At 32.2% G+C, this 25,402-nt stretch overlaps 3 protein-coding genes across 3 annotated transcripts; all 3 read right to left on the minus strand.

The window, feature by feature from the left end:
• Window positions 1–13,101: 13,101 nt before the first annotated feature.
• KVR01_013765 (uncharacterized protein) lies at window positions 13,102–16,633 on the minus strand. Its single transcript, XM_044783838.1, has 3 exons — window positions 14,704–16,633; window positions 14,037–14,614; window positions 13,102–13,881 (listed from the first exon to the last, which is right to left on the minus strand). Exons 1-3 carry the CDS (start codon window positions 15,549–15,551, stop codon window positions 13,718–13,720), a joined length of 1,590 nt encoding a protein of 529 aa, XP_044637303.1. The 5' UTR covers window positions 15,552–16,633; the 3' UTR covers window positions 13,102–13,717.
• A 3,342-nt stretch (window positions 16,634–19,975) lies between these two features.
• On the minus strand, window positions 19,976–21,097 carry KVR01_013724 (uncharacterized protein; the record flags this gene model as incomplete). The annotated part of the gene is made up of 2 exons (XM_044792193.1): window positions 19,976–20,775; window positions 20,869–21,097. The coding sequence occupies 2 exons, from the start codon at window positions 21,095–21,097 to the stop codon at window positions 19,976–19,978; spliced, it is 1,029 nt and encodes a 342-aa protein (XP_044637262.1).
• A 1,600-nt stretch (window positions 21,098–22,697) lies between these two features.
• Window positions 22,698–24,593, minus strand: KVR01_013723 (uncharacterized protein). Its single transcript, XM_044790802.1, has 3 exons — window positions 24,283–24,593; window positions 23,388–24,218; window positions 22,698–23,310 (listed from the first exon to the last, which is right to left on the minus strand). The coding sequence occupies exons 1-3, from the start codon at window positions 24,325–24,327 to the stop codon at window positions 23,077–23,079; spliced, it is 1,110 nt and encodes a 369-aa protein (XP_044637261.1). The 5' UTR covers window positions 24,328–24,593; the 3' UTR covers window positions 22,698–23,076.
• Window positions 24,594–25,402: the final 809 nt, after the last annotated feature.

The following is a 25,402-nucleotide window of genomic DNA, read 5'->3' on the forward strand; positions in this document are numbered from 1 at the left end:
ATTTAGGGTTTTAATTAAATATTAAGATGAATTATTTGAAGACTTTATAACCTATTATACTAAGACTTAGTATATATTATTAATATTAGCTATAAATAAAGGGTAATTATAACTTAATATAATATTAAAATATATTTATTTACTAATATTAATACTAATATATATATTTTACCTATAAAGTTATATACTAAAAATATAAAAATAAAATTAGCTAGATAAATAAACTTTATATAGCTAAAAACAAACTCTATATTTATAAAATAAATATTTAACTAATATTTTAACTAGTTTAAGGTTTAAAATATACCCTATAATGAAAGTATATATATAAATAAGAATAAAATAATAATTATATACTATATTAATAATATACTAATTATTAATATAGATAATACTAAATTATCTATACTAAAAATTAATATTAAAATATATTAAAATAAAAAAAAATAAAGCTAACAAATTATTTTAAATAACAATATATAAATTAACTATAAAAATAAGCAATTATATATAAATCAAACTATATATATTAATAAACTTTTAAATAAATTTAATATTAATATAAATAATAATTATAAACTATTTTAATACAAAGTTTTAAATTAAAATTAAATAAAAATAACAATATAAATCCTAAAGGAAATAACTAAATTTTAAAACAAATAAAGTCTTTATTATATTGCATTAAAAACTAAACCTAATATAGCATATAGCATTAATTATAGCTCAAGATTTATATCTAACCCTAATAAAGAGCATTTTAACACTATAAATTATATATTTAAATATTTATTAAAATTCCCTAATTTAAAACTAATATATAATTACTCAATAATAATTTTATAATAAAAGGTTTATAAATACTAATTAAATAAATAACTTACCTAATAAACATAATACTATAAGTTATATATTTAGTTTATCTAATTTTAACATTAAAATAATAATATCTTTAATAATAATATTATTAGTTAAAACTTTTAACTATAAAAACTATAGCATTAAGTAATTATAGGCTAAATATATAATATTAAAAAGGTATTAAAGAAGCTATTTATTTAAATAATCTATATATATTTTAATAATATATTAGAATTAAAGTATAATATTCCTACTATTATATTTTAGATAATTAATTAGCTATTAAATTAGTAAATAACCTTAAATTTTATAAACGGTCTAAGTATATAAACTAATATATTACTATACTAGATAAACTATAAATAAAAATAAGGTTAATTTACTATATATTCTATTAAAAGTAAATAGCCGATTTTTAACTAAAAATCTACCTAATCCCCAGCAGAAAAAATTAATTAAAATGGCTAATATATCTAATAACATAGTGGATCCACATAATTATATATATAGGGACTTAAACCCTAATAAATAATTAATTAATAGGTTTATAATAAATAAATAAAATATAGAGGCTTAAATAACATACTATAAGTCGTCCATATACGCAAGTACATAAATTAATTATAATCTACGCTATATAAATAAAAGTAGGGATATTACTAGCAAATTAATATATATATATATATATATAACCTAAATTTAAAAATAAGGGTTAATATACCCTATATAAAAGACATAACAACATATAAATAAATAAATAAATAATAATAAATAAAATAAATACAATAAAAATAAATAAATAAATAAATAAATAAATAAATAAATAAATAACTATAAGGATTAATTTTATATAAATATAAAAATTATAAAATATAAGATATTATATAAGCAATATACTTACATAATAGTATATAAAATAAGGTTTATAAATATATATAATTTACCTATATAAATAAAATCCCTATAATAATAAAATAAAATAAAAGCCTTTAAGTTATATAAAATAAATAAATAAAATCATTAATAAATCTCTAACTATAAAGGCTTATTAACTATAAGCTATATTTTTTATATATTAATAACTTATACTATTATATAACCCTATAATATATACTTACATAATCAGCTTACATAAGCAGGTTTCTAAAACCTTCTATATAAAAGGTGTCTAAGTTTATATATACAACTAATATCTTTATAATTAACACTAGTTACTTCAATCTACTTTAAATAAATTCTTTATTAGCTAACTATTAACTAATTATTTAATAATAATTAAGTAATTATTAGTCTTAAATTAGTAATTAATTAATTCTAAAATATTCTAATTAATATAAAATATAACTATAAATAAGAAGGTCTTCCCTTAAAATAAATCGACTAGCTAGTTAACTAAGTAAGTAAGCAACGATAACTATTAATATATTCACTATTCTATATACTAATTATTCCCCTGTTCGACCTAGTAACCTCCAAGAGTTAAAAGGTTAATAAGGACACCTAATAGGTTAATAAGTAATTTATAAAATATATTAATAAATAGATAACTAAATATTAATCTAAAAGTCTAATAGGTAAGCTTGAATTATTAGTTATAAAAGAGAGAAATTACTTAATAAATAAAAAAAACTACTATAGCTATCTATAATCTAATACTTCTTATAAATTATTATAAAAAAGGTTTATTTTAAAAAAAGGGGTTATATACTAGTTTAAATAAAATATATAAAATAGTTAATTATAAAAAGGTTATCATAATAGATTTATAAGACTAAACCATTAAAGGTATCTCATTTAGTCATTTAAAAAAAGTTTATAAATTCTAAGTCTCTAAAGATTACCATACCTAACTTAAAGCATTACTTATAGCTAAAAAAGGGGTTATTAATAAAAGAAAAAGTTAAATTTTAAGTCTTTAAAAATTACTAACTTCTTCTTAAAATATAATAAATATATATAATACTTTTAATAGGTCTAACTAATAAATTAAAATTAATACTAATTATTACTATTATCTTTACTATAATTACCATAATTACTATAATCCTAATTAATAAAGTATATTATTAAATTCCTAAATACCCCCCCCTTTTAGGTATATTATTACCCCTTTCCTCTTTCTATCCTTTTAACTTTTAATTTTTATAACTTTATGAAAAGAAATTCTATATTATTAAATTAATATTAATAGTATTATATAAAATAAAAAATATTATATTAATTTTATATTTAATAATATTTATATTAAAAAGTTTTAATATATATAATAATTAAATAATATAAAATTAATAAATATATTATATAATTATTTTATAATATAAAATTAATTAAAAAAGTTTATAAAAATATATAAAGTTATTAATAAAGTTAAAATTATTAATTATATAATAAATTCTATAAAGAATTTATTAATTACTTACTTTAAAGTTATAAATTAAGGTCTTTATTTTTAGTTTTATAAACTCTTTAATAATAATAAATAAATTAAAATATTACAAATTAATTACTTTTATAATATTAAAAGTATAAATAAAATTATAATACCTTTAAAGAATAAAAGAGTTTATATTAATAATAAAGCTTATATTAAAAGTTTTTAATTTTTAAACTATATAATTTTATTTAAAAGGGTTAAAATTATTAATATTATTAATATTAATAAAATTAATATTATTAAATAAAAGATTTACTACTATTAAATATTTAAAATTCAATAAAGATACCTTTAATAGATATTATTTTTAATAATTAGTTTATATATTTTAAGGTTATTTTTAATAATAAAAAATTTAACTCTAATAGTAGTACTTAAAGGAGAGAATCTTTAAGTTTAATAATTTTCTAATAAAGTATATAATTAAAGTTTATTAAAAATAGAAATAAATAATTTACTACTTTAATTTTATAAATAGTTTATAAATCTATTTACCTAAAATTAAACTTATAAATAAATTAAAATAATAGCTTTTAATATTTAATAAGTCTTTAATCTATATATTTTAATTAATAATAATATAAACTTAATAATATAAAATATTCCTATTTTATTTACTTTTATATATTTTATATCTTTTATAATTATATAATAAAATTTATTTTTATTTTTATAATATTACTTAAAAAAAGTATAATAAGGTTACTTTTATTTTAATATAATATTTATTAATAAATAACTAATAATTAGTTATTATAAATAGACTTTTAATAAAGTTTTTATAAAAAAATATTTTAAATAACTCTTTTAATTAAAATAATTTTATATAATTTAAAAAAGTCTTTTAATATAAATTAATATCTACTTACCTAATAATTATATTTACTTATTTAGTTTTTATTATTTACCTAATATAAAAATTTATATATAAAAATATAAAACTATATATTTTAATTAAAATTTTTAAATTTTTAATACTTTTAATATAAACCCCTTTAATATACCTTCTAATATACCTTTTAGTATACCTTTTAATATATCTTTTAGTATACCTTTTAATATACTTTTAAACTATATATATTTAAGTACTAATTAAATATTTAAATATTAATTAAATACTAAAAGGTTAGAAGTTTAGAGTATTAAAGAGTTAAAAGTATTAAAAGGCTAAAAAGTATAATCTTTATTTTTACCTTTTTAATTTCTAGCCTTTTAATATTTAATTAATATCTAAATATTTAATTAATACCTAAATATATATAAACTAAATAGTAAAAGTAAAGGTAAAAATAAAGATAAAGAGGCACTAAAAGGTATTAAAAGGGCTTATACTAAAATATTAAAATTAAAGGAAAATTATATTATAAAGTCTTTTAATATTAATTTAAAATATTTATAAATATAAAGATTACTAAAAATTAATATTAAATAAATAGTTAATAAGAATTAAATAAGTAAATATAATTATTAAATAAGTAAATAATAACTTTTAATATTTTTAACTATTTAATAATTTAAAAAAGACTTTAAAATTAAAGAAAAATTATAAATATTATTATTTTAATTAAAAATATTAATTAATTTAACTATTAAATTTTTAAAAGGTTTAAAACTTATTTATAATAGATAATTAAGTTTAAAAAAGGTAGAATATTATTAATTAAAGTAAATAAAGTTAAATAACTTATTTAAAGAAATAATATAATTTAAAAATAAAATACTTATTTAAATACTTTTATAAAGGAATTTAAATTTTATAAATATTATAAATTATAAAAACTTAAATAAAGCCTTTTATAAAATAAATAAAGTTATAAATAAAATATTATTACTATTTTATATTAATAACCCTTTTAAATATAAAAACTATTTATAATAAAAATACTAATTTAAAAATAATTAAATTTTATTAAAATAAACTTAAAAAATAATTTTATATTTAAATTAGATATTTAATATTAAAATTAAATATATTATATTTATTTAAAGTTTTATAATAGTAATTAAAAATATATTTAAGAGAGAGAGTAAAATCATTAATAAATCTTTAACTATAAGAGCTTATTAATTATAAACTATATTTTTATATACTAATAACTTATATTATTATATAATTTTATAATATATACTTATATAATTAAACATATAAATAGATTTTAAAACCTTTTTATAAAAGGTATTTAAATTTATATATATATAACTAATATTTTTATAATTAATATTAATTACTTTAATTTATTTTAAATAAATTCTTTATTAACTAACTATTAGCTAATTATTTAATAATAATTAAATAATTATTAATTTTAAATTAATAATTAATTAATTTTAGAATATTTTAATTAATATAGAATATAATTATAAATAAAAGGTTTTTCTTAAAATAAATTAACTAACTAGTTAACTAAGTAAATAAATAAATAATAATAACTATTAATATATTTATTATTTTATATATTAATTATTCCTTTATTTAATTTAATAACTTTTAAGATTATAAACCTAAATATTTATAATAACTTATATATTATTAACTTATATTTAATTTATATAACTATTTCAATTTATTAAATTAATTTTATATTATTTAATATTAAATCTTAACCTTTCAACTATATAATATTAATTAAATATTATTAACTAATTTTTAATAAATTATATTATTTTTAACTATATATAAATTAATAAATATATATTTATATATATAAATATATATATATATTTATATATTTATTATATATTATATTTAAATTTATATATTATTTATAAATTTAAATTACTTTAAACTTATTTAATTTAACTTTTAAAGTTATACTTTTAATACATATATATAAATTATTTATATATATATAAAAATAATTAATTTTAATAAGATTATAATTTTTAAATTAAAAAGATTAAAATTATATAATTTAATCCCTTAGGGTTAAAGCTTATCTTATTAAAAAGGTATTTTTAACTATTAATAATAATAAAAATAGTTAACTATTTATTTAATAATAAAGTATTAATAATAATTAAATTACTATATAAAGATAAACCTTTACTATATTTAAAAGTATAAATAACACTAAATAGACCTAAAAAATTAGAATCCTTATATAACTCTAAAGGGTTTATTATAAATTATTTAATTCTTTAAAGATTCTTTAATATTAATCCTTAAAATTTAATAATAATATTAAAGAATATTTAAATAAAATTAAAGAACTTATTAATAATCTAAATATTAAAAAAATAAAATTACTTAATAAAATAATTATTAGTTAGGTTTTATTTAATTTAAGTAATAATTATAAAATTTTATCTCTAAAGTTATTTAAACTTTAAGAAATAACTCTAAAACCTATACTTTTAAATTACTATTTTTAACTATTATTAATAAATATAAGGGTAAAGAAAATAATAATAAGGTTTATTATATTAAAGAGTTATTTTAAAATAATAATAATAATAATAATAAAACTAATAATTTTAAAATTAATAATAATAGTTTTAAAATTAATAAAAACTTTATAAAACTAAAAATACTTATTATATATACTATAAGACTAATAATTATATAATTAATAAGTATTAATTTTATACTCTTTTAAAACCTCTAATAATTAAAAATTACTTAATAAGCCTAATTATTTATTTAATAAAAATAATAGAGATAATAGGGCTTTAAAAGACTATACTAAAACTAAAAGGTTTTATTAATTAATTTTAATAATAAAATAATAATATCTCTAATATTAATTTTAATCTAATAAAATTAAATAATAATAATAACTTAAATAAAAATAACCTAATATAAAGAATAAAGAAATAAATAATAACCCTTTATATAATAATAATAATAACTTTAATATAATATATATATTAATAATAATTAGAAAATAATTTAAAATTAAATAATAAAACTAAAAATAATAATTTTAATAAATATAATAATATAAATAAAATAATTAAATTAAATAGTTTAATTATTAATAATACTATAATATAAATATAGTTTTATAAAAATACTTATTATACTATAAACTATTAAATAATAAAACTATAAATTAAGGTAATATTGAAAATTAAAATAAAAGTATAGGTAATTTATTTATTAAATTTAAAGATAATAAAAAAATAACTAATTAAAAATTTATTATATACCCAAATTAAACATTAATTTACTATCTATAAATAAAAATAAAATATATATAATATTAATTTTCTAATAATAATATTATATTAATTAATAAATATAAAAATAAAATAATAACTAAAGGAAAACTATTAATAAAATTTATTATATTCCTTTAAATCTATTTTAAATTATCTTAAATATATTTATTTAATTTTTATTAATAAAAATATTAATATTAATATAAATAATAATATAATATATAAATAATATATTTATTATAAATATATAAATATAATTCCTTAATAAAATTATTAAATACTAATAATATTACTTATAATAAAACTAATATAAAGGAATTTAATAAATACTTATATAAAGTATATATTAAAGTTAAATTTATTAATAAAGTAAATAAAACTCTAAATAATACTAAATATAATAAATTTAAAAGAATTTATAATAATATAAATAGTCTCTTTAACTCTATTTATAATAAATATAAATACTATATAATATTTTAAAATAAAAAACTTATTATTTAAATATATATTTATTAAAGTATAAAATAAGATATTTAATATCTTTAATATATATAAAATAAAATAAATAATAATAATAAAGGGATTAAAATTAAAAATTATTTATAAATAATAAAGGAGAATATATAAATAAATATTTTAAAATAATATTAAAAATACTAATATTATATATTAAAATTTACCTTTATATACTAAAAACTTAATAAATTAATAAAAATTAACTATACTTTATTTAATAAAGTTAAGGCTTTATTATTTATTAATAATTTATATAAATATCTATAAAATAAAGCTCTATTAGCTATTATTTATATATATAATTAAACCTTATATAAAACCTTAAATTATAAAACTCTTTTAGAATTATTAAATAATAATAATAATAATTATAATAATATTAAAACTTAAAGGTTTATAATTTATTATAAAGATTATAACTTTAATAAAATAAACTAAACCTTAAAGTTAAAAAGGGGTATTAATAAATTATAAAAAATAATAAAATTTATAAAATATAAGATTCTTTAAATAGATAAGTAATTTAGTTTTATAATGTAAAAATAATTAAAAATTAATTTTACTTTCTAAAATAATAATTATAACTCTAATAATTTAATAATTAATAATAAAATTATAAATACTAATAATAATAATTTTATAAAAATAATACTAATATTATAACTAATAAAAATATTAATATTAATACTTTAATTAATATAAATATTATAATTTAATTATTAGAAAATAATTATAATAATAATAATAAATTACTTAATAAAAATATTAATATTTTAAATAAAATAACTTAATAATAATAATATTAATATTATTAATAATAATAAATTAATTAAAATTAAAAATAATTTTATAACTAATAAAAATAAAATAATAAAATAATAAATATAATAAATTATTTTAAATTATAAGGATATTTTATTATATATATATAATTTTAATATTAATAGATTTATTTTAACTATTAATATTTTAAATAAACCTAATACTTATAAATAAATTATAAATAATTTTAATATTAAATAATAGTTATTAATTATATAAAGGAAGTAAATACTTTAAATAATAAAAATATATTTAATATAGTTAATTTATTATTTAATAAAATAGTTATAAAAGTAAATAAGTTTTAAAGAAAAGCTTATAAATAATAACTATATTAACTTTAATTAAATAATTAATAATAATAAAACTCTTAAATATAAAGTTTAATAAGTTATTTAAAGTTTTAATTCAATATTAAAGATAAATTATTTAAAAATTTTTTATAATTTATTATATTAAAATTTAATATATATTATTAATATTAACTATAAATAAAAGTAAATTATAACTTAATATAATATAAAAATATATTTATTTATATTAATATTAATACTAATATATATATAATTTTATTTATAAAGTTATATATTAATAAAATATAAAATAAAATAGTTAAATTAAATAAAGCTTTATATAAGTTAAAATAAACTTTATATTTATAAAATAAATATTTAATTAATATTTTAATTAGATTAAACTTTAAAATATACCTTATAATAAAGATATATATATAAATAAAAGCTAAAAGTAATAATTATATACTATATTAATAATATACTAATTATTAATATAAATAATATTAAATTATTTATATTAAAAATAAAATAAATAAGTATATTAAAATAGAAAAATAAAGTTATTTAAATTATTTTAAATAATAATATATAAATTAACTATAAAATAAATAGTTATATATAAATTAAACTATATATATTAATAAGCTTTTAAATAAATTTAATATTAATATAAATAATAACTATAAACCTATTTTAATATTTAGAGTTTTAAAATTAAAATTAAATAAAATAATAATATAAATTTTAAAGAGGAAATAACTAAATTTTAAAATAAATAAAGTTTTATTATATTTAATATTAAAATTAGACCTAATATAGTATATAATATTAATTATAGCTTAAAATTTATATCTAACTTTAATAAAGAGTATTTTAATATTATAAACTATATATTTAAATACTTATTAAAATTCCTTAATTTAAAATTAATATATAATTATTTAAATAATAATTTTATAATAAAAGTTTATAAATATTAATTAAGTAAATAACTTACTTAATAAATATAATATTATAGATTATATATTTAGTTTATTTAATTTTAATATTAAAATAATAATATCTCTAATAATAATATTATTAATTAAAACTCTTAACTATAAAAACTATAGTATAAAGTAATTATAAGGTTAAATATATAATATTAAAAGAGAGTATTAAAAAGCTATTTATTTAAATAATTTATATATATATTTTAATAATATATTAAAATTAAAGTATAATATTCTTACCTCTATTATATTTTTAAATAACTAATTAGTTATTAAATTAGTAAATAACCTTAAATTTTATAAAAGGTTTAAGTATATAAATTTAATATATTACTATATTAAATAAACTATAAATAAAAATAAAGTTAATTTATTATATATACCTATTAAAAGTAAATAACTAATTTTTAACTAAAAATCTACTTAATCCCTAATAGAAAAATTAATTAAAATAGTTAATATATCTAATAATATAATAAATCTATATAATTATATATATAAAGACTTAAACTCTAATAAATAATTAATTAGTAAGTTTATAATAAATAAATAAAATATAGGGCTTAAATAACATATTATAAGTTATCTATATATATAAGTATATAAATTAATAATAATCTACGCTATATAAATAAAAGTAGGGATATTACTAGTAAATTAATAAATATATATATAATAATAATCTAGGTCTAAAAGAAGGTTAATATACCTATATAAAAGATGTAGTAATATATAAATAAATAAATAAATAAATAAATAAATAAATAAATAAATAAATAAATAAATAAATAATAATAAATAAAATAAATATAGTTAAAATAAATAAATAAATAAATAAATAACTATAAGGGTTAATTCTTATATAAATATAAAAATTATAGAGGAGTATAAGATATTATATAAGTAATATACTTATATAATAGTATATAAAATAAGGTTTATAAATATATATAATTTATCTATATAAATAAAATCCTATAATAATAAAATAAAATAAAAGTCTTTAAGTTATATAAAATAAATAAATAAAATTATTAATAAATCTTTAATTATAAGAGTTTATTAACTATAAGTTATATTTTTATATATTAATAATTTATACTATTATATAACTCTATAATATATACTTATATAATTAGTTTATATAAATAGGTTTTAAAACCTTTTATATAAAAGGTATCTAAGTTTATATATATAATTAATATCTCTATAATTAACACTAATTATTTTAATTTACTTTAAATAAATTCTTTATTAACTAACTATTAGTTAATTATTTAATAATAATTAAGTAATTATTAATTTTAAATTAGTAATTAATTAATTTTAAAATATTTTAATTAATATATAAAATAACTATAAATAAGAGGTCTTTCCTTAAAATAAATTAACTAGTTAGAAAAGTAAGTAAGTAAGTAATAACACTATTAATATATTCACTATTCTATATACTAATTATTCCTCTATTCAATCTAATAACTTTAAAACTTTTATATTAAAGTTTAAAAATCTAATAAATAAAAAAGTAATAACTTTATTAATAATAAAAGTAATTATATTAATTATAATATAAATTATTATATTAATTAAAATAATTACTTTATTAAAAATATTTAATATTTAATTTATTATATTATTTATAAATAAATAAAAATATAAATTAATTTTTAAAATAAAGTATAAAATAAAATAAATATAAAAAAGTATAAAAATTATTAAATTTACTTATATATATAAAATTATAATATTTATAATATTTATTATTATATTATTTAATTTTATTTAATTTTAAAATTTAAAATATAATAATAAAATAAATATAAAATATTAAATTCTATAATTAAATATTAAATTTATTATTAATTATTTTATTAAAAATATATTTAATCTTAATATTATAAATATATAATTTATAAAAAATAGTTTATTACATTTAATATTAATATTAATAGAGTATTTAAAGTTTTATTTAATAATATTAATAATTAAAAATATTAATATTAATAAAGTATTTAATAATTTATTTATAAATATTATTAATAATTATATTTAATTTAAAGAGTTAAAGTTAAAATAGTTAATATATTAAATTTAATTAATTATTTAAATATAAAAATATATAAAATAAAATATTTAATATTTTTATAATATATAAAGTTATAATTATCAATTATAATATATAAACTAAAGTATAATTATATTATATTTATATATAATTTAAAAAGTTTAATAGTTAAAAGATTTATTTATAATTTTTAAAATAAGTTTAAAAATATAATTTATATATTTATTAATTAGTATTAATTAATAGTTAAATAACTATTTTTATACTCTATTTATTTATTTATATATAAATATAACTATACTTTATTATACTTATTATATACTTATTATTAAATAATTTTATTTAATAAATATTTATTTAAATAAAATAAAACTTTAATTAAAAATAATAACTTTATTTTTATTTATTTTAATTTATTTATATTTATATTTAAATTATATAATAAATTTAATATTTATATATATTATTAATTAATCTTAAATTAATTTATAATTTATAATAACTTTAATTTTAATAAATTAATAATAATAATTTAAATTAATTAAATATAATTTAATATATTAATATTAAAAATATTATTTAATAATAAATAATATTATAAATAATTATAAATAATTATAATAAATTATAATAAATTAAATATAATAAATTTAATTAAATTATTTTAAAATATATATTATATTTTATTTTTAAAAACTTCAATTATTTTTTTTAATTTAATATTAAAATTAAAAAATATAATTAATTTATATAATATTAAATATTATTATTATTTTAATTATAATATTATTATTTTGTAATTATAAATAAATAGAAATAAAGGATAATAAGTTTAAAACTTTAATTATAAAGGAGTAAGTCTATCTTTAATATTAGGAATAAGTACTACCTTACTTAAAGTACTTACTCCCTTCTTTCTTAGAAGGTGGATACCTAGGTAGAGGCCGCATGTTAATACAGCGAGTGCCTTGTGTTGATTGGTTTTCTATCTATTTATGTGTTTATATATGTACTTTTTGGGTATCGCTTCTCCAGAACCAGTTCATGCGCACTAAATGACGTTAATTCTCTTGTCCCAGCACATTCGCGTCTTGTCCCTGTGTATAGCAGATATCTCCATCCTTGTCCAAGTACGGGAGTGTTGTTGCATAAAGGGTTGCAACTGTGGGTATTGCGGGTCGACTTTGCAGTTTGCATTGTGTGGCGGAGTGTGAAACCATCGATGCATACAGTAAGACGTGAGAAGTACCTAGGTAGGCTTTGGGTCCGGCAAAGGTAGATGGGTGTGTTGCAAGGTGGCGAGAGTGGGTTCCGGGCGGGTCAGATTCGTCTCGATCCGGGCGGGGCGGGAGCCTTGGAAGGGCCATGGTCCGGGGCGTCGGGGCTGTCGATTCTTGGGTCCGGGCAAAGTGATTTTGGTCACGGCTTTCTCACAATCACACGCAAAGCCAACTTCATCACGGCAGACTCAGCAAGTCACGTCGGGGGACGTTAAGTCAAGGATGTTGATCGGAGTAGGACACGGCTAGGGCGACCGGCGAAGAAAAGGAATTCAGACGCGTCCCGCCTACGTTGGTGGTCCGGCATAGTTGGCGTGGCCCCAGACGAAGTACCAGATTGTCGAGATCAGGGTGAAGGCGACGAAGACGACAGACGCATAGTTCATGGTGGCAGCCAAGACGGGCACGGTGGTCGGCATGCAGAACAGGGGCACGGCTAGAAGTGACCAGGCTTTATGTGGTCATCACCAGGTCAGCACAACAACAACAACAACAACACGCACAAAACGCAACACAACCGCCCAAGTGTTTGGGGGGGCGCAGCGAAGGAACCCGCAGGGCAGGCGGGCAGGCGGGCAGGCAGATGAGGGCGGGATAGAAACATACCGAGGGCAATGTAGTTGCAGACAGGACCCATGGCACCGAGGTTGAAGCTCGCACCCTTGAGGGCCTCCCTCTTGTTCAAGAGGCTGACAGCGATGGGCATGGCGTAGCTGGTGGTGAGGCAGATGACGCCAACGCCGGAGAAGGCGTTGAAGGCGGCGGTGGAGCCGAAGTAGATGAGGCCGAGGATGATCTGGACAACCATGGAAAGCATCATGGCGTTGAGGGGGACGCCGGTCTTCTTGTCGACAGTCTTCCACAGCTGGGACCCGGGGATGGCGCCGTCCCTGGCAAAAGCCCAGATGCAACGGGCGCCGGCTGTTGTGCACCCGATGCCGCAGATGAGAGCGAGCACGAGCAGGGGGACGAGCAGGGCAAAGGCACCGCCTGACGAGCCGACGGCGGACTTGATGATGGCGGGGACTGGCTGGCCCGAGGCGAGGGCGAGGAGGTCGTCGATGTTTGGGAGCACAAACATCATGGGGATGAGGGTCAACAGGCCGGCAAAGGTGTTGAGGACGATGGTGTAGACCATGGCCTTGGGGACCTGGGTGGCAGGCGCTCGCACCTCCTCGCACATGCTGTGGGTGGGATTCTTGTCAGCACGTATAACCGGGTACATGGGTAAAGGCGAGGGGAATATATATATATATATATATAGACAACATACGAGATGATCATGCCGGTCGAGGAGGTGGCATATGCGGCCTGCAGGAGACCGACACAGAAGGACCAGCCCGGCACCCACCCGGAGCGAGGCTCGAAGCTGGTGAAGACGTACTCGGCCGAGTGGCGGCCGTTCTTTGCGATGGCGAGGATGCAGGCGACGATGGAGATCAGGCCGGCAAATGTGAAGTAGATGGCGGCGGTGTCGAGCCACGGCAGCCACTTGTCGAACAGGGCCGAGACGGCGTTGCACAGGAGCGTGATGGCCAGGAAGATCAGGAAGACCTGGTACGTCTCGGCGGCAAAGATGCTCTCGCCGTCCGCCGTCTCGAACACGCCAATGCTGGCGACCAGGAACTGGGCCGTGCCGAAGTTGACGGCGAGGGTGATGGTCACGTTGCCGACGACGTACAGCCAGCCGCAGACCCAGCCGGCCACACGCCGCCACCGCGGGGGCGACAGCATAAAGGTCTGGTAGTAGACGCCGCCGGCGGTCGGGTAGACGCTGGTGATCTCGCCCAGCGACGCAGCCACGCAGAGGATGATGCACGACACGGCCAGCCAGCCCCAGATGACGTTGGTCGGCCCGCCGCCGGCGAGCGGGTAGTACATGGTCGTCGAGAGGCCGTAGGGGATGGCCGCCATGACGAACGACATGAAGGCCACCTGCATCGTCGACCGGTTGCGCGTCATCTCGGGGGCGTACCCGAGGGATTCGAGGAGCTGGTCGGCCGAGGTCACGTCGCCGCTGCCACTGGGCGCATCGAGGCTGCTCTTGGTCATGACGCCGGCCTTGGCCTCAGGGTCTCCTTCATGGCGGGCGCCATGGTCCTGGGGCACGACACCAGCCATCGTGGTGGTTCGTTGCCTGTCGCGGAGTTGCTGGTGAGGTGAAGCGCGGGGATGGCGGGAGGGGAGGGGGGAGGCAGCGTATGTGTCGTGGCAGAGGGAGTGTTGGTGGTGGGATGGTGGTGATGAGTTCGGGGGGGAAGAGGGATGTGAGGAAATGAACGGGGGAGCGAATAAAGAGGTGAAGAAGAAGAAGAAGAGTTCGCCAAGGATGCTATTTCTGGGGACTCCAACGATTAAAGAAGTGAGACTGACAATACTGCGAATCCAGAAACCGGATATGAAATGAGCATGGCATTGGCATGGGCATGGGCATGGGTGAGGACTGCAGTACGGAGTGCGTACGAACTTGTATACCCTGGGCACGGTAGATCCAAAGTACAGTACGCGACAGATCGGGAGCGAACGTCTCGAAACCCACACTGGAGACCAGGGAGGGGGGGACGTTGAACGAGAGGGATAGGACACAGGGGAGGGATTAAAAAATCGAAAAAAAAAAAAATCTCATTCAGTGGCCCTCGGGAATAGTCGCGTGCATATTGTGCGCAGGATATGGATGGTAGTCAGTCTACTTACTACCATGCCTTCACTCTCTACCATCCATACCTTCCTGCCGACCCAGAACTTACGACCTCATGCAGCAGACACGGAGTACTCGTCTGCTGCCAGTGCTTATCGAATCCGAGGGGTCGGTACAGTCCTTGGCTTCTCGATGGCGAGGGGCTGGCGAGTCAGATGCTGGGCACGCATGGGGAGGATCTCTGGGGGTCCTCATCTGAACCACTTTTGCACGTCCAATGCCACCTCGGACCTGCACGGGGGGCAGGGCCAGTGACATCAGTACACCCACGCGAGTCCCACATTGGCTTTTTGCCAAGAGCTGGAGCCCCCGCCGGCTGGGGCAAGGAGGGCCCATGGAGGAACGGCCAAAGACTCGGCGAGGCAGTTGGGATGCCCTCGCCGAGAGCCCGGCGTAACCGACGGCGCGGTGCTACTGTACTATGTAGGGTTTTGTCGTAGAGGCTCGCAGGCAAACGAAAGACGAGGGGGGCAAAAAAGGAGCCGTGGGCACCGGCCAGCCAGACCACCGAGGGACGGTTTGGGGAAGCCAGAGCCGGCGCCAGCGACCCCAGCTTCGGTCCGGCTCCTTGGCTGGCAGCCTGTCTGACCACAGACACACCAGCAGGACAAGCTGGGCATGCACACCCGACAGTATCCGAATCCTTGGTCCATCATGCATATTGACCTCCTTGCAGTCGCCTCCCCCGGCCGCGCGGGCTGCCTACTGTGTAATACCTAAGTGCTTGCCCGGGTGGTAGCACGAGATTGTGGTCTGTTTCCGTACGGGCAAAGGATCGACTATTGTCTTGTTCTTCCCAGGCTGGACATACCGTACGAGTTACGTGTTCCTTGCATGGACATGTAGAACACACTTGCAATGAATCCCGAGGCCTGGGAAACAGAAAGAAGAGCACATCGAGGCCGGCAATAGGTGGTCTAAACAAACAGTGTCGACTCCTTGTGCATCTGGTCCATCAGGCACGATGCCAGCATGTTGAAATTTGAAACAGAGCAGTAGTCAGCAGCCGGCCAGCCAGTCAGCGAGCCAGCGGGCCAGTGAGCGGGACGGGACTACCTCGGGGCTCCGCCTCATGGCCAAACGCGCACAGTGTTTCGTAAGGAAAACAGCTTCCTGCGCCGTGAGGCGGGCGTTACTTGAGTATGGATCAGCAGGCCCACCTGCAGAAACGGGATGACGTCTAAGGGGCCCACGCCAACATCTGCCAGGCTGCCAGGCTGGCTACACAAGAGTGCCTGCCTGTCGTATGAAGTGGGCCTGGCCGTGCTGCCGCGATAGATGTGTGCAGTTCTACAGCGCACAAGCATCCCGAAGTTTTCCTTGCAAGTACATGAAGTTAGTCAGCAGTATCTTTCCTCCTAATTTGGCCGTTATCTACAGATCTACAAGAATCCTGGAGAGTACCCACTGTTTGCTTAAAAGTACTCTTAATAGAGAAGCTGGGTGGCAACTACCTCATGGCTAACTCTGGCCAATCAAATTCTCAGGGACAGGGAAAACTCTGGGATGCTTGTGCGCTGTACTTGGCTTGCTTTGTGGCCGGGAGTCACGAGTACAGCATATGCCATCCGGCATCCGACACATGGCAAGGCAAGGGGTAAAGATTGACTTACCCATTTTATATACACACACATGTGTGTGTCCGATAGGCAGGCTGATACATAGATAGCTTTGATACAGAGGCCGGCAGGGAAGATAAACTAGGCGGAGATCTGTCTACATACGGAATTATGTGCCGGATGTGGCCTGTGGCATGCTTGGCAAGCTGGGTGGCCGATTTCTTGGGCGTGCTTGGTGGCAGGGAAGCTGGGAAGCTGGGAAGCAAGCAATCTCTTGATCGACAACCCCAGCTTGTCGTCCATTGCTGTCAATCTGTTGGCTGAGAGATTCTTCGGAACATCTGGGGCTGCAGGGACGCAATGGCGACCATGTGGAGCACTCATGCAGCACAACAGGAGCCACGGGCCCACGAGAGACTCCCGGGAATGTTCCGGAACACACATGCTGACATGCTGCTCGGGTTACTGCAACCTCCGCCCGCTCATCCTTCCAACACCCGCACCCACACACCTTGCCATATACGGAGGGTCTTGGTGTGCTGTGGCCATCCTGCAGTGTTCAACACGGCACAAGCCATCGCTTACTATCCGTACTGCGCGCCGGGACTGTTTCGTACGAGACGGACCTGCGTCTGCAAGGGCACTGACTGACTATGTGACCGACAACCATGGGTCCTCCAAGATAGGAAAGTTGCCGGCCAATCAATCTCCGGATATACATAGTAGACACTCTTGATGTGTGCCTTGCATTACATATGGGAATTCCCATTCTCTCCCTTGCGGCCAGTCACCGTCTAAGGATGCTTGCTCACCGGCCAAAACTCCATTCGGTATTGCTGTCTTCGGTGTGGTTGCGCCAGATCCGTCCGTTCTCTACCGTGCTAACAGCACGAGGTCTAGGTGTGCACTTCAGTGGGTCACGTTCGTCGGTACAGAGGAACGTGGAGCATGAGTCTCACCGTTGACCGACGGATCAGGGCTGGATGGCACCCGACGAGTGATCATCCAGGCACATGCGCCGCACACTGTCTGGTTCCTATCCGGTTCCTCTCCATTTCTCGCCGGCCCTCTCGCCGACTGCCTGACCATACTGGCAATGAGGGCTGTCGAGAGCTATGCCCCTTCGCCGGCATGCCTGGGTGCTCATTGTGGAACCGTTGGAGATGCTGTGGGATGTGGGTGCCGTTTGGTTGTTGCGCGGAACCGGGCACTGAGCTGGCCCGTGACCGCTTTTACGTCTTGAGAGTATACCGTGATGGGACTCGCCGGCACCCTATCAGCCTTGTTTGGTCCGTAATAGTTGCGCCCTGCGCAACGGATAGGCTATTTTTAGTGCAGAAGTTATGTGAGACTTTAATGAAAGGGTTTATTTGCTTTGGCGTGAAGTCTGGCCGACAAGGAATTCGCTTCTGGGTTTATTCTGACCTCTCCCTGATTGGTGTCTGGTCTGGCGTCTGGCTGGATCTGGTTACCTCTTCGTGGTTGCCTCTTCGTGGTTGCCTCTTCGTGACTACCTTCATGACTGCCTTCATGATGACCTTCGTGATTCATAGGTAAACTTGTACCACTATACTATCGAAATTTCATTACATAACCTCTACACCTCAAATACCCATTACGCACCGCACAACCGTTACGTACTAAGCAAGGCTTAAAAACGACATGACTATTGCGTGCCTATGTAATTGTTATGGGGTGTCCAGAAGCCCCGGTATGGTAGTGAGCCAATTGTGCTGCACACTCCACTCGCCGTGATACAAAGACGGCTTTAATAGCTTACAGTTGTACTGTTATCCAATCACTGCATATATACTATCAGCATCCATGGACCCAATAGCTTAATACAATCCAGTAGAGACTCTCCTGCGCTCTGCCAACTGCAACCAGAAGCTCATCCAAGTGTGACGCGACTATTCCATGAATATTCACGGCGGTTGTAGTCAGGCAGCCTCGGAGTCGTCCCACAAGCTCACATTTCACAAGGCTCACGGTATAATATATATCAAGACGAAACCCGGCCGCTTTCCACATGCTTATAGATGTGTAAGCGAGCAGTGGCATTGCGGCACAGTTTCCCCTATAATAGTCGTGCATAAGAACACGGAGACCTTGTACCGCGTATCACATATTTGAAGAACCTTGAAGACAGCCGGGGCATGGAAATTGGGATTGCGCCGATGGCATCATGATTGATACTATGTTGGGGGCTTTTGAGACCCGCTGTGGATCGACCTCTCAGTAGGGGACTGATGAATGCCCGTTGACGGATCGATCACATACTACCTGTCTTAAGCATTCCTCCGGGAAAATATGACAGCCGCATCGCCCACGCCATCCCAGCCCAGGACCGAGGCACCTGTCACAACCAGCGCCCATAACTCTCCGATCGAGCCCCCCTGCATGCCTGTGACGCTCAACGGTGCCCATGATGTTGTCTTCGTAGCTCCTGCCACCAAGGCAAGCACCAAGGTAATCCAGCCTTTGGCATCCTCGGCGGAGCAGCTGCCCGGCGGCTGCCGAAACTCCACCGTCTCCGGGGTTGGACCTGTGGCACTGCCTTTGGAGGAGGACGACGGCCTTGGTAGCATCCTCGAAAAATCCCACTTGTACACCTTTCCTCGGACAAAGTCGTGCTTCTTGCCATGCGCCCTCCCATAGGTGGAGCTCGCAGGGAAAAGGTTCATGCTTCCCACCAGCGCCCGGGCCAGAGAACGGTCAAACAGCTCAGTGTTGGAGGAAGTTGCCGGCAGGTCCCACGCGGCATCTACCGTCACTAGACATTCCTGGAGGCTCATTGACCGCAGGGCCACGCTCGCCCTGTTGCTTTGGCACCAGTACGCGTTGGAAGCTCGCCTGTCGGCTGGGACCAGCTGGTCTACGGCCGGCTCGAAGTACAGGGCAGCCTTGGCTAGCGCAGAGAGCTCGATGGGAGACAGTGGTAGCGGTGTCGCTGACACGTGAATGTGCGTGCTGCAGTGCGGGCTGGGGACCAAGATAAAGTAACGTCTGATGGTCGAGAAGATCAGCTCCATGTCGACCGCCCAGCTCCACGTGGCTGGATAGACCGGGGACACGAGCTCTATGCCCCCTGGTCATGCGTATAAGCGACAATGGTCAGCAAACCCGAGGATATCCATGAGTCGGAACGGGACAGGGGAGATGAGTAGCAGAAAAACCATACATAGACCCTTTCCCAGCTGATTTGGTATGGTGACCTCACGCACAAGGGAGTACTCGCGATAGTGCTCAATTGACTTGTCTCCCCCGTCGTTGACATGATTGGCAATTCCAACCGCGGTGAGGCGTTTGCTCAAATCATTTGCAAGGCTTTTCCAGGATGAGTGTGCTTTTTTGCGTCCGCCCAGGAGCAGCTCGATCTCTATGCCGAATTGGAGGGAGGCTTGGGACATGGCGAAGACTTATTATCGTGGGTTGGGTTATATTCGATAGTAATAGGTAGTGAAGTTCAGCAGAAGGTTGTTATTTCACGAATGGAATGGCAAACACAAGCGTGAGGATAGACACCCGAGGAGGGATTTATATACACTCGAACACAATAGACACACCCCCGAGTGAGGATCTGATACAGGGCTATCTACCCGCCAGCATCTGCGGCCATGACTGGGTTCATGATGAACACCAAGCGCCCGTACGCCTTGAAAGCGCAGCCGGGCTCGGAGTGGCTCGAGGAGGACGAGATTAGCTTGAACCAGCCTTCTGAGCCGCCCATCTGCCAACCTTGGAAGACGATGCTATGTTTGGTTGAAACGAGCCCCATCGGCGAAGGATCATCATCAGCGTCTCGCTGGAGTGACAGGCCTTGATGAGCTCGACGATAGTGCCCTGGCCGGGCCAACAGTTATTGTGCCTCCGCCGCGTTGGCCCCTCTTCCAACTGCCGTGGACCTTGTCTGCCAGGGGGAGTCGGCGAGACGCCCGGGTCGGAATCTTGCTCTCGAGCACTGGACCCTGTACGGGACCCTCCGTCTCTTCATGATGTGATTACCGATAGGACTCTGTTGATATGAGGTTAAAAATGTGGATTAGGCGAGACGCTGGGTCTGTCATCACTTCAATACCCAAGCGCAATGGCAGGACCCAACCAACCCCTGGAGGAAGCTGGCCGGCGATAATATCAGACGACGAGGGGGAAAGGGGACCCATCGAGAGCCAGTCTATCTACTCCCACTGACGACATATCTGACAGCCTGTTGGGTAGCATATCCTTGTGTCAGACCATGGCTCATTGCGAGAAAGGCGGTGCGACTGGAATCCCGCCCCCAGGAGCTTCGTCGTCCAACGATGCTTGTACTCGCAATGGCCTCGACCAAGTCATATTGGGCATGCCGACCGCCCGGGAACCCATTTATGGATATGATCCGGCCCCCAAATGCCTTGCGAAGGCTGTCGACCATCCGAGCGGGACCCGTGGCCGTGACCCCGGTCACAAAGCGGCCAGGCCGCGACCCTTGCCGACCTGACTAGGGAGCTAGCAACATAAAGGACAGGCAACATTGGCGGACGGTTTGCTGCAGCTGAGGTCTCACTCAAGGTGGTTGTGGTCGCCGTTGGGGGCGCCAGAGCGGTGGTCCAGACCCGGGCGTCCTAATGTTTCTGATGGGCTGGTATAGGTCTAGGTTCCGCTAAGCGCCGCGGGGTGCTCGGACGACATAAGAAGCGATATAGCCAGGTGCAGAGGCCTCTCGAACCATATACAATGGAAGGATGAGGAGGGGTGACCAAGCTTTTAACAAACACGCCGGAAGCACTTGAGAGACCAGCGTCCAACTGCATTTACTTCTCAGCCTTCAGATCACCCCCACCATCAAGAGCGCTGCTCCCCAGCCTTGTCTATGCGGCACAAGTCCGAGGCCATTATGCCCACGTGTTATTATACTCTCTCTACATTAGTATTGCCGTTCCCCTTGGGTGCTAGGTGTCAAGTGTTTACCTCTATATGAAAGTGTCACACACGCTTCATGTGTATGCGGACTGGAAACGAAGCCACTTCTGGAGGGAGCAAGAGCTATTTATTCCTATCACTAACTGTCTGTGTGTGAGCAGTTCCATACGCTGGGCTCCTTGCACCTTTGGCGCGCAGTTGCTATCAGAGCACTTGTAGCTGAAAGTCACTGGCATGTATGCTTGAAAAGGCTACACATCTGTGTTTTTCTTCTTGGTTCTCTGGTTGACCGGCCATGTAACTACACAGTACCTGAGTAAACCGCAGAGAAAACGAATGCACCCGTGCTGTGCAGGTCAGATTTAGCCCGTATGAGCTATTTGACTGGGTTCGACTGGACAAGCCGAGTAACTAGCACCCAGAGAGATACCGTCCCAAGGGTTGCTTTGAAGGCTATCCACGCTGGTATCACAATTGACTGATGACCTTATGCCCTCCAGGCCTTGTACATCATGTCGTAGATCTGCACGTCCTTGATCGCATCCTCCACCGATGTCTTGATCTCTGCGCCGTCGACGAGGCATTTGTGCAGCTGCTGCAGTTCTGCCGTGTACGTGTCCTCGTAGGATGAGAGCATTGTCCTTTTCTGGATCTCACCGTGTTCACTGACCTCCTCAACCTCTACCACGATAGGCAGTCCTTTGACATACGGGCTGTCGTACTGCTTGGAGGACTGTGATTAGCCCGTAGCCTTCCCCGGGCAGGACCATTGCCGTTCTGTACGGTAAAGTGACTGACCTTGATTGTGACCCTCTTCCGCTGCCCATAAACACTTAGGTGGGCATCAAATACAGGGACCTCGTCTATGCCGCTCTCGTACGTAACGGAATACGGCGAGCCGTCCGGGTTCCGGTACTGCAGCATGGCATTGTAGAAAGGGTCGTTTGCCGTGAAAGCCGTGACTTTCTCGGGGAACCCCAGCGTCTCCCGCATCAGAGAGATATCATGTGAGCCCAGGCTCCCGAGAAACCGGCACGCCTTCTTCTTCTCGTCCGTGACCTCCTGCCCGGGGAAGGCTTCCTCGAACAGTGTCTGAAGCCTATCATTGCGCTCCCGTGCCGCATCGGCGGGGAAATCGGTGCCTTTCACCTGGAAAGTCCCGCTCTGGTTCACAAACCGGGCGTTGGGCCCACTGAAGTCTCGCACCCGCGCATACAAGATCTTGGGCATGGATGCGACCTCACGTTTGAAAGCCTCAACATAACTTGGTGCGTAGCGGCGCATGTACCCGACGAAAACGCGGGCGCGCCCCTTTGCATCCTTCTCGGCGTCGATGATGCTCTGGACGGAAGGGATGGACAGGCTCACGGGTTTCTCGACAAACACGTGCTTTCCGGCCTGGAGAGCGCGGATCGCGAGCGGGGCATGGGTCTCGTCGGACGTCAGGACAAAGACCACTTGGACGTCTGGGTGGTCGATGGTCTCCTCGGGCCTCGTCGTCTTGTGTGGAATGGAGAACTTGGTGGCGCAGTGATCCACCTGCGTGGGCGAGACATCGCAGACAGACTCGACCCTGAAGAGATGAGACAGGAGGAACAGGCAAGGGCCATGGCAGACCTGGAAGACCTCCTACGCATGCCCGTCGGCACCGTCAGCCATGGAAGCATTACGAGACCCGGCCAGGCACACTTACTCCGGCGCCAATGACGCCTACTCCGAGTTTCTGTGGCTCGGACATGATGGGTGACAACCTCAAGCTTGGAACGAGGCGCCCTTGAGCTGTACGTATTACTTGGCAGTTGTGAGGGTCAGACTAAGTGGTGGTAACTTTCAGTTGACCCCCTCGTGATCCGCACTGGGCACAAGAACCAAGGCCTTCTCCCCTGGCTCTCTTTTTTCTTCCCTGGCGGGCCCTCCTTGGGAATTGTGGGTGAGTAAACGTCAGCTGAGCGGAGCCGTGTCCATCAACGCTTGTTGCCCGCTGAGTCCAAAGACGACAACAACGTCATCCTCAACTTTGTGAGAAGAGAGCGCATGCAGCTTGTCCTCGAACTGGGTCCGACGCCCACTCGGCCAGGGGCTAGTCGTTTTCGGCTAGCTCCCGACACGCCTCGACCCGCCCCGACCCGCCCCGACCAGTCTATCCATATCCGGTATTGACATGATTCTGCGCATCTGAAGAATATTCTATCAACAAGACAATTAATCCCATCGGACTGACTACATGAAAATATAATTACTATAACACTGTGGCTAAAATGAAGCAAGTAGGAGTCTAATGATTCTTGTTTAGTATAGGAACTTGAAAAACATAGATAGTCTTTAGTAAGTGAAAATGGATGTTAGAACGTGAGTTGGAGGAATGCAATAACGAAACTAGGTAGGCAGATACTGGATTCCTCGAAATTCTGGCACACGGGCATTGGCCGCGGAGCAGCAACAATCTCACCCCGGAGCGTCTGCCCGGCCGAGAACCGCCTCACAAGGTCGGTCGGGGACATGGCATGTCGAGTGCCACTCGCATCTGCTGCATTCTCTACGACTTGCCGCCTTGGATGATTTCTTCTTCTTTTTTCAACAGCTCTGATTGCAACACCCTGGGGGTCCCGTGTAACTCCAATAGTTGATTCTTTGGTATCTCAAAACACAGGCGCCCCTGTCAATATCTGAACGCAGTCGATCCCAATGCCTGTTGTTTAGGTGTATCCAACTCCATGCTTGTTTGTTATCAAACGACGGCCCCGCCCACGACGAGTAAGGCTTACCTGGCCGAATGAAGCTATGCCACGCCGACCGAGAAACAGACCCAAAAA

The sequence above is a fragment of the Diaporthe batatas genome (assembly GCF_019321695.1).
Source record: "Diaporthe batatas strain CRI 302-4 chromosome Unknown Contig00031, whole genome shotgun sequence".
In the NCBI taxonomy this organism is placed as follows: domain Eukaryota; kingdom Fungi; phylum Ascomycota; class Sordariomycetes; order Diaporthales; family Diaporthaceae; genus Diaporthe; species Diaporthe batatas.

Coding starts and splice junctions, on each gene's coding strand:
- KVR01_013765 (XM_044783838.1), bottom strand. CDS start 15,551: ATGGCTGGTGTCGTGCCCCAGGACCATGGCGCCCGCCATGAAGGAGAC. Junction 14,615..14,703: donor TCGACCGGCATGATCATCTC/GTATGTTGTCTA, acceptor TCCCACCCACAG/CATGTGCGAGGAGGTGCGAG. Junction 13,882..14,036: donor CTGCAACTACATTGCCCTCG/GTATGTTTCTAT, acceptor GACCACATAAAG/CCTGGTCACTTCTAGCCGTG.
- KVR01_013723 (XM_044790802.1), bottom strand. CDS start 24,327: ATGTCCGAGCCACAGAAACTCGGAGTAGGCGTCATTGGCGCCGGA. Junction 24,219..24,282: donor TAGGCGTCATTGGCGCCGGA/GTAAGTGTGCCT, acceptor GGGCATGCGTAG/GAGGTCTTCCAGGTCTGCCA. Junction 23,311..23,387: donor GGAAGAGGGTCACAATCAAG/GTCAGTCACTTT, acceptor TCCTCCAAGCAG/TACGACAGCCCGTATGTCAA.